The sequence below is a fragment of the Macaca thibetana genome, chromosome 3 (assembly GCF_024542745.1).
Source record: "Macaca thibetana thibetana isolate TM-01 chromosome 3, ASM2454274v1, whole genome shotgun sequence".
Lineage (NCBI taxonomy): Eukaryota > Metazoa > Chordata > Mammalia > Primates > Cercopithecidae > Macaca > Macaca thibetana.
Window position 1 is genome coordinate 43211377 of NC_065580.1, and position 13596 is coordinate 43224972.

The 13596-nt window shown below is 34.1% G+C and overlaps 1 protein-coding gene across 4 annotated transcripts in view; it reads left to right on the forward strand.

The window, feature by feature from the left end:
• Positions 1-13596, forward strand: part of TFEC (transcription factor EC) — a 206313-nt gene that overhangs the window by 164037 nt on the left and 28680 nt on the right. For 3 of the 4 annotated variants that reach the window (XM_050785136.1, XM_050785138.1, XM_050785139.1), the window contains 2 exons: positions 2139-2390; positions 12773-12859. In XM_050785136.1, coding sequence (XP_050641093.1) covers positions 2139-2390; positions 12773-12859 — 339 coding nt within the window. The remainder of the gene's footprint in view (positions 1-2138; positions 2391-12772; positions 12860-13596) is intronic. The other variant, XM_050785137.1, reaches the window with a different exon arrangement.

A 13596-nucleotide genomic window follows, 5' to 3' on the forward strand; every position in this document is an offset into this window, starting at 1 on the left:
CTTCACCTATATAGTGCAATGGGGTTACCAACTAATGGTACCTATCTCCTAAGGTTATAACAAGAATGGAATAAAATAATATATGTAAATTGTTTAGCACAGTGCCTGGTATCTGTTGCTTAATATTATTATCATTATAGTTGTTGTTGCTATAGTTGATACTAATACTGCCCAATAAATTGTAAACTCCTATAACCTTGGGATCACATCTATGACTTCTTTTATATTCTTGATATAACACAAGAGTAAGTGCTTCAGTGAGGCTTTTGGAATGAATGGATGAAAAGTAAAAAATGAATTAGTTAATGCATGTTGTAAATTCTCATTTAACATACTCTTCTTAGAACAGGAGATATTTTCCAATTGTAGGTATACAATGTTCTTTGGCATTCAGTTGCATAGTGTGAAAGATCATTCATATTTGTGAAACTGAAAGTGTTCTTAATAATGTATTTCATAAAAGTATACAGATTAAAAAGGATTAATTTAGAACAGTAGGATAATCTAAATAGCTACCCTAAAAAAATTACCACCGGCATTTTAATGAAATGTTATTTTACAACTTTAAAGCTCATAGCAATATAATTAGTAATATGTGTAATCTTTATTACCAATCTTAATCTTTTTTATATGACTGAAAAATTATTTTATGGTAGTACAATTAAAATAATGCTAAAAATGTCAGCATAACAGAATTAAACTAAAGTAACTACTACAATATTGTACCCCAAACCAGCTAATTTAAATGCAAAATACTTTGTAGAGGCTATTTATCTGGGTTAATGCATGTTAAGGGATTTAAGGAGTAGTTTGTGTAAGTGAAATAAAAGGAAAAATAAGCACTGTACAGCAATCTTTACTATTGTTTAACATGAGGGAAATATTAAATCAGTTTATATATAGGCCACATGAGGAAAATGTATTAGAAGCCACATCATAGCATAGTAAATATAAAGACTACTGCCAGGCAAAACTACATTCATAGGCTTTTAAATGGCAGATTTGAAATGCTTAAAGTTGTCCTTACAGAAACAATAGTACAATATTAACTATGGTAACTAGACTGAAGGTGTAAAATTTTGAAAGTATGTGGTATATTTTGCAAAAGGGATTTTGACAGACTTGGCAGTTGTTTAGCTGACACATGGCTATCGTTAGATATTTTTCTGAATGCTCCTGTCAATTCATAATAATGACTATACCACTTTCTCATTATTATAAGGTGAAAATATGAAAGGGTTTAAAAATAAGATTAAAAAAATAAAACTGGGCTCAGGATAGAAATAGGAAAGTACAAGCCGGGCGCCGTGGCTCAAGCCTGTAATCCCAGCTCTCTGGGAGGCTGAGGTGGGCGGATCATGGGGTCAGGAGATCGAGACCATCCTGGCTAACACGGTGAAACCCTGTCTCTACTAAAAATACAAAAAACTACGCGGGCGTGGTGGCGGGCGCCTGTAGTCCCAGCTACTCAGGAGGCTGAGGAAAGAGAATGGCGTAAACTTGGGAGGCGGAGCTTGCAGTGAGCTGAGATCGCGCCACTGCACTCCAGCCTGGGTTGCAGAGCGAGACTCGGTCTCAAAAAAAAAAAAAAAAAGAAATAGGGAAGTACAGAAAAGTAGAAAAAAATCACCTAGAATTTCACTACCCATACAGTTTCACACTTAAATTTTGTACATATATTTCTAGTTCCTGCTCTCTTAAAATTTTTAGTTTTCTTAAGAACAAAGTTTTGATCATATGAATATTTATGTGTAATATAAAGGAATCCAAGTAATACATGTTACATACAAATTACTTAAAATAGTGAATCATCTGTGTTTTCTCTGTGTTATTTTGGGCCCTAATTTTTTAGACCCTCAAAAAATATTGTGGCTTATGTATTTATTCCTAATTTTTAGGGCTACTCATTTAAAAAAAAACTGGTTAGCATTTAAAATATTTTATTAAAGTTTAACTTCTTAATAATCATAACCCATTAAAATTGTATGTAACTTATGACAGAAATATGGATGATAGATTTGAGAGAAACTAGATGCTATAGTATAGTGTGTTTATTATCCTAGTGCAATAATGGAAAGGAAAACTCTGATTTCACAGATAATGCTGCACATTGTATTTGTTTGATTTTGATCTTGTAGGTCCCAGCACACCTGGAAAGTTCTTCCAGGCCTCAGCTACAGAAAGCCCAGAGACAGCAAGTAAATTCTTTCATGATCCTTGATCATCAGATCATCAATCCAGCTCTTAAATGGTCACAACCTACAGTGCCAAGTGGTGGGCCTCTTGTGCAGCAGGCACACACAACTCTGGACAGTGATGCTGGCCTCTCAGAAAACCCGCTCACCAAGTTACTAACTCTTGGAAAAGAAGATGACAATGCGCAATGGCATGTATGTCTAATGGCTGGTTATAAAAATATATCATCAGTTTTTGAAAAAATCTCTATAAAGTAATTGAAGTCAACATTTTTACAGTAAACTTTCCAATTGCAAATGTAACAAAATAAATGTTTTTAATTAAATTATTCTCTATTTATTAACTATATGCATAATAAAATATAAAAATTCATTTTTAATACACACTTCAATTATGTATTAATGTGAATTAAAATAGACACTAATAGTGGTATGGGTTTAGAAGATTTAGCTCTAATTGTAAATGTTTTCTGATAAGTTTAGTTGAACTATTTATCAGTAGTTAGATTGTCTTAAATATCCATTACAATAAAACGGGCAGAAATTGCTTAAATAGCAGTAAATTTTTGCTGTAGAAATTGAGTATTAGAATAAGACTAATACTTTTATTGCGTTTATATTATATGACATTATATCTGGATCTTTTAACTTTCGCTTTTCTATACATTCAATTCTATTTTTAATAAATGCTTGGCTACTCTTTACTAAATAACCGAAATTTAGAAGTGCTCATCATACAAAATAAATGAGTACTTAGCTTCATGGAGTTTATATTTATTGTGATTTGCTTGTAATGAACCTTCAGAAAATATTGACGTGTGAATAGAACTGGGAAACAGTGGTACTAGAAAAAAGGCTTCCTTTAACATTTCAGTCTAAAAAACTACAGTAATAACTGAACTTTCTTTTCTTTTTTCCATTAGATTTGTTAGGTAAAGCTATGGTCCTATGATCTCCCAGGTTTAATCTCCCAGTCTACATTCCTGGTGATTATTGCTGATTTCAGGTCAATGCTTATCATCTATTAAGCCTGTAGCCTCCAGGCACAAAAGGATAATGCTCAGAATCCCAGTATTTAAATTCCAAATGATAGAGAATTTTTTAAACAAATTTTATGTTAATCTGGAAAAGAGAAAAAAATAAGGATCTGGCGTAGATTGTTAATACAAAATAAAACAATAAAAAATGGGACTTTTTGAAATCTAAAACTGAATGTAAGTACCTGCATGTATATTGACTCTATCTTTACAGTAGTGGATATATAAAAAAACTTTCCTAAAAAATGAATGTAGAACCAGGTTCTCTATTCAGTCTATGAAGATTGTAAAAATATATATTAGATGAAACAATCTGTTCAGTAAATGTTAGATCTACACACACTACAATTTATCCTACAACTACTTATCCCAAATTTCATTTTCTTGTGTGAAAGATTGATTTCTAAAGAGAAAAACAAATCTTGAAGGATATGCATATGCCAGTTAATTCTAGGTAAAACCTAGAAATGATTTTATTATATATTTTATAAAATATGTACTCTAAAAAAATGAGAATGGGTAAGCAACATAGATTCTTCTTTTATTTGTTATTTTATTTATTTATTTTATTTTTATATTTATATTTTTATTTATTTTTATTATTTTATATATTTATTTATTTTTTCTTTTCTACCTTTTATGTTTTTTTAGTTCTTTAAGCACACATCTTTGCTTTTATACTAAGCTTGTATATATAAATAAAATTCACATGTTTTTAGTGGTCTTCGGGTGCTCTCAATCAAAGAATCTCATGGCTCAGAAGGGTTGAAAGTCCCAACAATTGCTCTGGCCTTGGGGCAATGTGAACAAACAATGGCTATAGACAATTTTTTTTTCTATTTTTTAAAACCATCATATTTTAAATTTTATATACAAAAGTATCTCCCAACCATTATTAATGTCCATTTAATCCGAGTTTTACTGAGTCTGTAATAGTTTTAATCAGTGTGTGGTCTCTTTGAATTTGGTATGTTTATACATCTTCACATACTGCCATCATTCACAGACTTACTATCTTTGATAGCTAGGATATACCCTGTGCTGTTGCAATAGTCTAATACTTTTACTGGTGCTTGGAGTCTTTGGATATAGTCAGTATAGTACAGTTGTGTGGTTTCAGTACTTAATTTCTCTCACCCATATGTGTAAAAGTTGTAGAATTGTTTTGATGCTTGAATTTTAACTTTTTAACACAAGGGCAGAGTGGGAGCTCAGAAGATGGTTTCTGTTGCCATCTTTTTTTTTTTTTTTCTCCCAAGCCTTTTCCACCTGTGACATCAGGGAGCAGTTCATCAATTCAAAGAAGACCCCAGAAATCATAGCTATCACAGGATAAGTCTGAGAACAACTTTAGATTCAGGATTTGGTCATTGGAATTAGGAGTAACTTGAAGACTGAAAATCTTTAAGATGAATTATAAAATCAAAAGAAGCATTTTGTAATATGGGTCTTTCTAAGATGCAATTCAAACTTGTACCAATAGCACATGGACCCTTCTGCACTTAACCCTTGCACCTGGCTCAGACTTATCCTTTAGTATCTCCATAGAGCTTCATGTTTCAGCTCTATTGGTTCACCACTGGTTCTCGTGGTGGCCGGGTTCTCCTTCTTACGCCTTTTCTTTACCCTCTGCTTATTTGATCACGACCATTTGTCTGGATAATTCTAGCTCACCCTTCAAAATTCATTTCAGGTGTTTTGTCTAAGGGCTTTCCCCGGTGATGATGCTGTCTGGGTTTAGCACCTTTTATTTGAGTTTTCATAGCAATGCTGATATCATATAGATAACGATTGCACTTTTCATGGCATTCTCACAGCACATGCTACATTTTAATTATGCCTTTTGTGTTTTTCTTATCTTCTAGTCTGTTAATTCCTTGATGAAACTAACATACCTTGTTCACATTTTAATATCTAGCTCCTAGGACAAATTTTTGCCAATTAATAATTAGTGCCTTTTTTGGCTAATTCATAAGTTAATGAATAATGAGTACCCTTATTACAATAATATTTCTCTACTTGCTCTTTTTGGTACAGTAATACTTTAAGTAATATGGTATAATTTGGGAAGAACCATTAGAAAAGTGAAATCAAGGTATTCTAGAAAATCAGAAGGAAGATAAATTTTTTCAGTTTGAGGTCTCAGGAAATCCTGGAAGAGGTAATACTTGAGTTCGGTGTTGAAAGACATATACATCAACAGCAAAGATGACAGAAGATAATTTTTTTGAGTAGAGAATGCTGTAAGCTAGGGGCAGAGTAGATAAGCATAAGTGGGCTTGAGAGTGATACAATTTGGTGCAAATAAGTGACTGAGGTGAGCAAGGAGGATTAGGGTGGGGTTACAGGACTTAAATGCAGATCTGGGAACTTAGACCATGATTCCAAGGTTGTGGGGGACTGTATCAGTTAGATCTGCATTAGGAACATGCAAGAGAAACCCACTTCCAGTGATTTAACTAAAGGAGAGTTACAAATTTTTCTCCCATAATAATCTTATATTATCTCATATAATCTTATGCAATTATATCTTATAATTATTAACAACCTAGAATATTAACAGTGATATTAACAACAAAAATAAGAGAGTATTCATTTAGTCCTTATTTTATGTCAGGTGGTATTTTAAATTAGTTTAACTTTTTAAACATCACTATGGTTTACTATTATCTCCTTTTTTTTTTTTTTTTTTTTTTTTTTTGAGACAAGTCTCCCTCTGTCACCCAGGCTGGAGTGCAGTGGCACGATCTTGGCTCACTGTAACTTCCATCACCCGGGTTCAAGAGATTGTCGTGCCTCAGCCTCCCAAGTAGCTGGGACTACAGGTACATGCCACCACACTCAGCTAATTTTTGTATTTTTAGTAGAGACAGAGTTTTGCCATATTGGCCAGGGTGGGCTTGAACTCCGGACCTCAAGTGATTCACCTGCCTTGGCCTCCCAAAGTGTTGGGATTACAGGCATGAGCCACCATGCCCGGCCCCTATTATCTCCATTTTAAATAGGGCAACTCACATGAAAAGTAGGCCAGAAGTAGGTAGTCAGAGGCTGTTGTAGTTCTCTGTGATGTCAACATAGATCAATTCTTCCTCTATCTTTCTTCTTTACTATGTGACTTTTATCTTAATATGCCTCAAGTGATCACAAGAGGGCTGCTTCACCTCTCAGGTCCTCAAACCAGATGAACAGTAGAGAGAATGCCTCCATGAGGAAAGGAAAACTTTTGCAGAAATTCCGAAGAGACTTGTGCTTATGACTTAGTCAAAAGTGTGTCACATGGCCACATTTAGCTGATGTGAAGCTGAGAAAAATGCATTTTTTCTTCTGAGCATATTGTTTCATCAAAAACATTAGTAAGAAAGAAGAAGAAAATTGATATTTACTACACAACTCTCAATGGATCTGCTGTGGGAACAAGTTTTTGAGTACAAAAGTATCATAATCAAAGCAATGTTTCAGAAACATTTAAATGGCAGTTGAGAGGGAAAGATTTGAGGTTAAGGTTCATGCTACATGAAGAGATGACGGAATATTACACTGCAATTTAGTTATAGCCTGAATCAGGAAAATTGGTGGTAGAGAGAATGCAAGAAATGAACTCAGGGGTAATGTTGATGCGTCTCAGTGTCATATTGTATACGTAAAGTGAAGGTGGAATATGAGTTTGGTGCAATTTTGAGATTTTTGAGCCTTTACAGGATGAATAACATAGATGAAGGGACTGTTAAGAGAAGTATGGTAGTCAGAGGGAGTGTAGAGTTTGGCATGAAAGTGATGATGAGTTAACTTAGAGGACAACCGGGAGAAGAGGTTCAAAGGACAAATGAAAATAAACGATCTATTTCTCAGGGAAGAACTTAGAATGGTCAATAAATTTTTTTTTTTTTTTTTTTTTTTTTTTTTTGAGACGGAGTCTCGCTCTGTCTCCCAGGCTGGAGTGCAGGGGCCGGATCTCAGCTCCGCCTCCCGGGTTCACGCCATTCTCCGGCCTCAGCCTCCCGAGTAGCTGGGACTACAGGCGCCCACCACCTCACCCGGCTAGTTTTTTGTATTTCTTAGTAGAGACGGGGTTTCACCATGTTAGCCAGGATGATCTCGATCTCCTGACCTCGTGATCCACCCGTCTCGGCCTCCCAAAGTGCTGGGATTACAGGCTTGAGCCACCGCGCCCGGCCAGTAAGATTTCATTTGTTTCTTCATTCAGACAGCTGTCATTGCCACATGCTCAGGGAACAAACTGCACATCCTATATAATGTATACCATATAGGAGCTTCAGGTTGAGGGCAAGAGAAAAAAATAACAAATAATTATAATATTATGTAAAAAGATTTAGAGGAAAATGACTAGTAGGGCATTTAGCCAGATGGGATAGCATGAGTGCAGAATAGAGATGGGAAACAGTGTGAAATGAATAGAAAAGAAGGCAGATGGTGGTAGAAGATGACATCAAAGAAGTAAGTAATCAGCAAATTGCAGAGAGGCTAGTACTCCATGTTAAACAGTATCAAGTCACTTTGGGTTGAAACTTGGGAGCTAGGGTGACATAATCAGATTGGACTCTAGATCACTTTGTCAACTATATAGAGGGAGAAGTCTGGAGTCAGGGATAGGGAGCAGCTGGGAGTCTATTTCTATTTTGCAGTGCGAGAAAGTAAGACTCTCCCTTAAAACATGTTGAACTGTGGTATCAGTGAGATTATCACGTGGAGATGTTGGTGACAGCTAGATATCCAAATCTGCTGGACTGGAGGAAGAGATTTGAGAGTTGTTAGCATATGGGTGGTCTTTGAAATCTTGAATGAGAAATAAATCCCCTTGAGAACCTGAATACAGTGAGGAGAGATGATAGCTAAAGATACTCTTCTGAAGATGACCAACATTTAAGGGATGGTGAGAAGAGAAGGTCCATAAAAGTAAAGTAAAAAGATAACTGGGAGGGTGCGATGTCATTGATGCCAAAGAGGGAATTAAAGAAGGAGGGAGTGATTCACACACCCAAGTATAGCAGATGAGTCTAGTAAAATAAGAACTGATCAATATCTGTTGAACTTGGCTATGAGTCAATAAAAATAACAAAAGGAATGTCAGTAGGATGGTGAGCAGAAGCCATTCTACTTGAATTCAGAGTTAATGGAAGGTGGAGAGATTGACCACCTGGGATGTTTGGGACAGCTGGACAGAAAGGTAACAGGGCAAAGGCATAAAAGGCCATAAAATAAAAATTGTTCAGGTCATCTGCCAGTGTTTAGATTGGAAAACAAAGGCTGCATTTGATGAGTAAGGTCATGGATTTTAAGATTTCAGAAATGAAGCAGTTTAGATGATGACAAGACCCAAGGCATGGCTTTAAGTATAGGTAAAGAGAAGTCTAAATTTAGGTTTATGTGCTGAACTATCAGATTTAGAGAGTGCTGAGTTAAAATATTCAACTAGAAGTGTTGATTTACTTTTCCATAGAATTCTGACAGTTGTGTATATTTTTAGGTGCATTTGTGTTCATGATCACTTGGTATTATTTTTCCTTCAGATTTTAACCTTGAATTTTATATTGCTTAATATGAATACCACTACTGTGGATTTCCTTTTGGTTATATTTACGATACTTTTTTTTAACCTGGTTTCAGCTTTTTCTGTTGTTTTAAGTGTGTCTCTTATAGACAAAATATTACAAAACCTTTTAAAAATCCAATTCAAGAGAGAGTTTCTCAATCAGTATGTTAACTCATTTACATTCTTGTACTTACTTTACTATTAGGATTTAACAGTTATAATTTCTTATGTTTTAAGTTACCATACTTCATGTTCCTTTGCCGTCTTTTTTCTATCTTCCATTGGTCAATTTTTATCTTCTTTTCTGTTTGTTACTCCTAATATTTTGAGTCATCATTATGATTTTTTCTACATCTATATCCTTGTTTAACATTGTATATGCCATACTCTTAAGCAAAAATCTACCTTAGTATGGTCTCATTTCCTTGTTGTCACCTACCATTCTGTATGGATATTTATAGAATTTATGTATGTACAGAATTCATGTATATATACATACTTACCTATAGAAATACATATATAATTATTGCGCATGTATGTCTCTTTCTACATATATATAGAGTTACTTAGATCACAAAAATTTTACTGTCCTTTACTCATTCTTTTATTTTGTATCAATTTCATGGTTTTATTTATCTTCTGACTGGAGTACTCCTTAAACTGTTTTTAAAAGGTATTTTTGCCTTAAACTTTCTGAGTTTTTATATCCAAAAAGAATTTAATTTCATCCACATACATAAAAGATACTTTGTTGGCTATAAATGTGTAGGTTCAAAGTTCTTTACCTTTAATATTTCTAGTATTATCTCATTTTCTTTTGCACTCAGTATTGTTAACAAGTTTTATTCTTGTTCTTCTGTTAATCTTTATTTTTACATATCTGAAAGCATATAAATGTTTTCCTTTGTCCTTGAATCTTATACTTTTTATGCCTATTATCTCCATTTTTACTTTTGTCAAGCAATTTGCCCTGTCTTTGTATTCTTGTGATCTTAATTTATTATTTTGAGGATGCCGACTTGCGGGTTTGTAATTCTCATTTCGTCTGATCTATTAATTCCATTTCATCTGATACAAAATGGTGTGTTTGTTGTTGCTTTAAAATAACAAATGGATTCCTAGGTCTTTAATTATGGAGATACTTAGAAGTTGTGAAGGTTTTAGGCTGGATTTTAGATTTTAACATTCATGAAGATAATGGTAAAACCGAAATTAGGGGAAAAAGTAGTCATGTAGGTAGATGACAGAAATGAGGGATGGTAATGTTAAAGGCAAAGGCACAACCTCCAAAGGAGGATGTTTCACATGTAACAAAGAAAAGTTTCTTTCTGGAATAAGGGAAACCTAAGGATGCTTTATAGTCAAAATAAAAAATTAAACAGACTGCGTCATTTATGACGTAAGCTTCCAGAGAGAAAATAGATGAATGACTTATATGTAATTTTTACTGAATCCACTCCTAGTATCCAAATGAAAAGCACTCCCCATAAATTATGTTTAGCAATCTTCTTTCCTCAAGTCTTCTTCACATCTGTTCAGTACAAGGTTTTTTCCCATTTAGTGGCAGAATATGAGTAAAATATCACAAAATAAAAATTCAGTTTTAATAACAATCAAGAATCTACTTAAAGAATTTCAGAGACTGGACTGAACAAAAGAAACAAAATACGCACTTGTATTAACCTAGCTTCTTTAAAGATCTCTTTGTGCACAAGGATTTAACATCTGACCATGACTAGAGCTACACCCTCCCCTGTAGTACCCATGAACCCCATGTGGCTATTTGAATTTAAAGTTAGTTCAAATTCAATAACTTATTTATTTGTATTTGTTTTTATATTTTTGGAGATGGGGTCTCACTCTGTCGCCCAGGCTGGAGTGCAGTGGTGCAATCTCTGCTCACTATAGACTATGTCTCCTGGGTTCAAGTGATTCTCCTACCTCAGCCCTCCAAGTAGCTGGGACTACAGGCACGCACCGCCATATGCCTAATTTTTGTATTTTTCAGCAGAGACAGAGTTTCATCATGTTGGCCGGGCTGGTCTAGAACTCCTGACCTCAAGTGATCCGCATGCCTCAGCATCCCAAAGTGCTGGGATTGCAGGTGTGAGCCACTGCATCTGGCCAAATTCAGTAACATTTTATAAAATTAAATGAAATTAAAATTTCAGTTTCTCAGTTATGCTAGCCACATTTCATGTGTTTAGTAGTCATATGTGGATATGTGGTTAGTTATTACTATTAATACATTTGTCATTTCAGATATAGGACATTTCCATGATTGCAGAAATTTCTATTGGTTACCACCGGCCTTGAGGATTCTGTGATGTCAGTTTCTTGCATACTCCACTTCATCTCTAACTGCTCTTGCCCTTGCACACTCTACTCTATTCCCATTAGTGCTCATTCTTTCTCAAACATGTTAAACTTGTTCCTACCTTAGGTCTTTCTTATTCCTTTCCCAAAGATCACCCTTCCCCATGTTAATCTTATCTCTGTTCAAATGTCAGTAAATCTTCTCTGATTCTCTTCATAAAATAACAACCATTTTCATCAAGCTGTATCCTATTCCTGCTTTAATTTCTTCAGCCTGCTATTTGTTATTAAGCTGTTTATGGGTCTGTTTCCCTAAGAATTTGAGCTGCATAAGAGTAAAAATTTCCTGCTACTGGTTATGGTAGCTCCAGTTCTAACCACAAGATCTCACAGTAAACATTGCTTAATTAATATTTGTTAAGATGTGAATAGTGTTCCATATTTTTTGGACTATCCTAGTAGAATTCTCTGAACACTTAATTCTCTTACATTCCCAGATATCTTGCTTTGAAGATAACATCAATAGAATTATAAGGTATTTTTCCATATCTATCAGAGTATACTCCTGATCGTATCTGCATATATCATGGGAAATTCACAGTACTATAGTTATATAAATAAAACTTTCACAATATCTTTGAGTTTATATCACACTTAAAAATTTCACGAAATGGAATATGAATGGAAGCAAAGCGAGCTAGAGCTAGAGCAGAGAGAGAGAGATAAAGAGAGAGAGAAGCAACCATTTTTTAAAATGTATAAACTTTTAAAATCTCCTCCAGCTAAAGTACAGAAGAGAAGGAAAGTTTCTATTTTAGAGAAGAATTGAGAAAGGAAATAGAAAGCCAATGAGATTCGGACTATAGAGCCACATTTCTAGGATGTCAGTCCTTCCTCCACCACTCACTCACTATATAATCTGGTACAAATTATTAAATTTTTTTTCTCTCAGTTTCCTTTTCTGTATAGCAGAGTACTCATTTCATAGGGATATTATAAGTATTAAATAAATTATGTATGCAAAGCACTTAGAAGCATGCCTGGTACATCTCATGCACTATAAAAGTGATTTTTATTGTTACTATTTAAAATGTTCAGAATTATTGTTGTTTTTGTTATTGCTATTGCTATTATCTATTATTATTGGTCTTTAGAGAAGGTAGGATGAAATGTTTCCATCTATTCCGTATCTACAGGAATGTACTGGCTAATATTTAACCATGAATATTTAGATATCCACGTGCAAGATGCAATCAGAACACTTTAAAAGAAAAATAAAGTTTGTACATAGTAATCTCTGTACATATTAACTATAGGGACCCTGTCTGCCTTGAGATATTTCATGATAACCACTCTATTTATGTAGATACTGATTTCCAAGAGACTAGTCCAGGGTGCTTTGCCAAGTTGTCACCTGTCAGCCTTTGGACACAAATGCAAGAAAAAGCAACAGACCAAAGATTGTCAGGGTTCCCGCACTTTCAATGCTAAAGTAATGTGTTTTTATATATATATATATATAATATTGAGGTTTTATATATATGTATATATAACCTCAATTTAAATTGTCTAAAAAAGTTTTAAAGATTGCTAGAATTTTTCTCTCTGATTTCAGATTGAAGCACAACTTTTAACATTATGTACAATATTCTAAATGTATTATATTTTGCTAGATGGAGGACGTTATTGAGGATATAATCGGTATGGAATCAAGTTTTAAAGAGGAAGGAGCAGACTCTCCTCTGCTAATGCAAAGAACAGTAAGTGCTTTCAGACCCAAGAAAGTCGTTGAAACTGAAATGAATACACTCTGATAATAAAAAAGTTTGATTAGCAAATGGTGTTTTTTTCTGCACTTTTTAAATAGACAAGATAAAAGATGAATACTAGAAAATATTTATTGGTGCAGAAAGAAAAGGTTATCTAATGGTTGAAGAAGAATATAGTGCTTGTGCTAATCTCTCTCTCTGTCTCTGTGTCTATCTATCTAATCCTATATACATGCATCTAACTATATATCTAATTTGCTAGCATTTTCTGTGAGGAATTTAATCTTTAGATTTTCTATTTTTAAGCACAGCATGTAATCAAACACCCTTATAAGGTCATGACTAAATTTTGACTATTTTACCATGACTAATATAGCTTTCAGATTTAGAGGCTCTATACCTTTGTACAAGAAAGAAAATATTGCAACAATGAAAAATATAAATTTACTTCTAAGCCAACAGCCAGAGGTTAAAGTCAAATTGAAAAAGATAGAACAGGCCTCACCCTCCTTTAAAGTATGTAGAAATACTTCTGTGTTGAAATCAGTACAAATTCCTGCAATATGAAGGGATAGTGTCTTATCTCCTATTTGCTTGCTGTGCACCTTCTGATTGTTCATTTATGAATCATAAAAATGTTATCTGTAAAGGGTATATAAGCTCTTTCAACACATTGTGAAGGATTATTGTTGGTTTTGTTGGTTTGTTTATGGTTTACAATCTTTTAG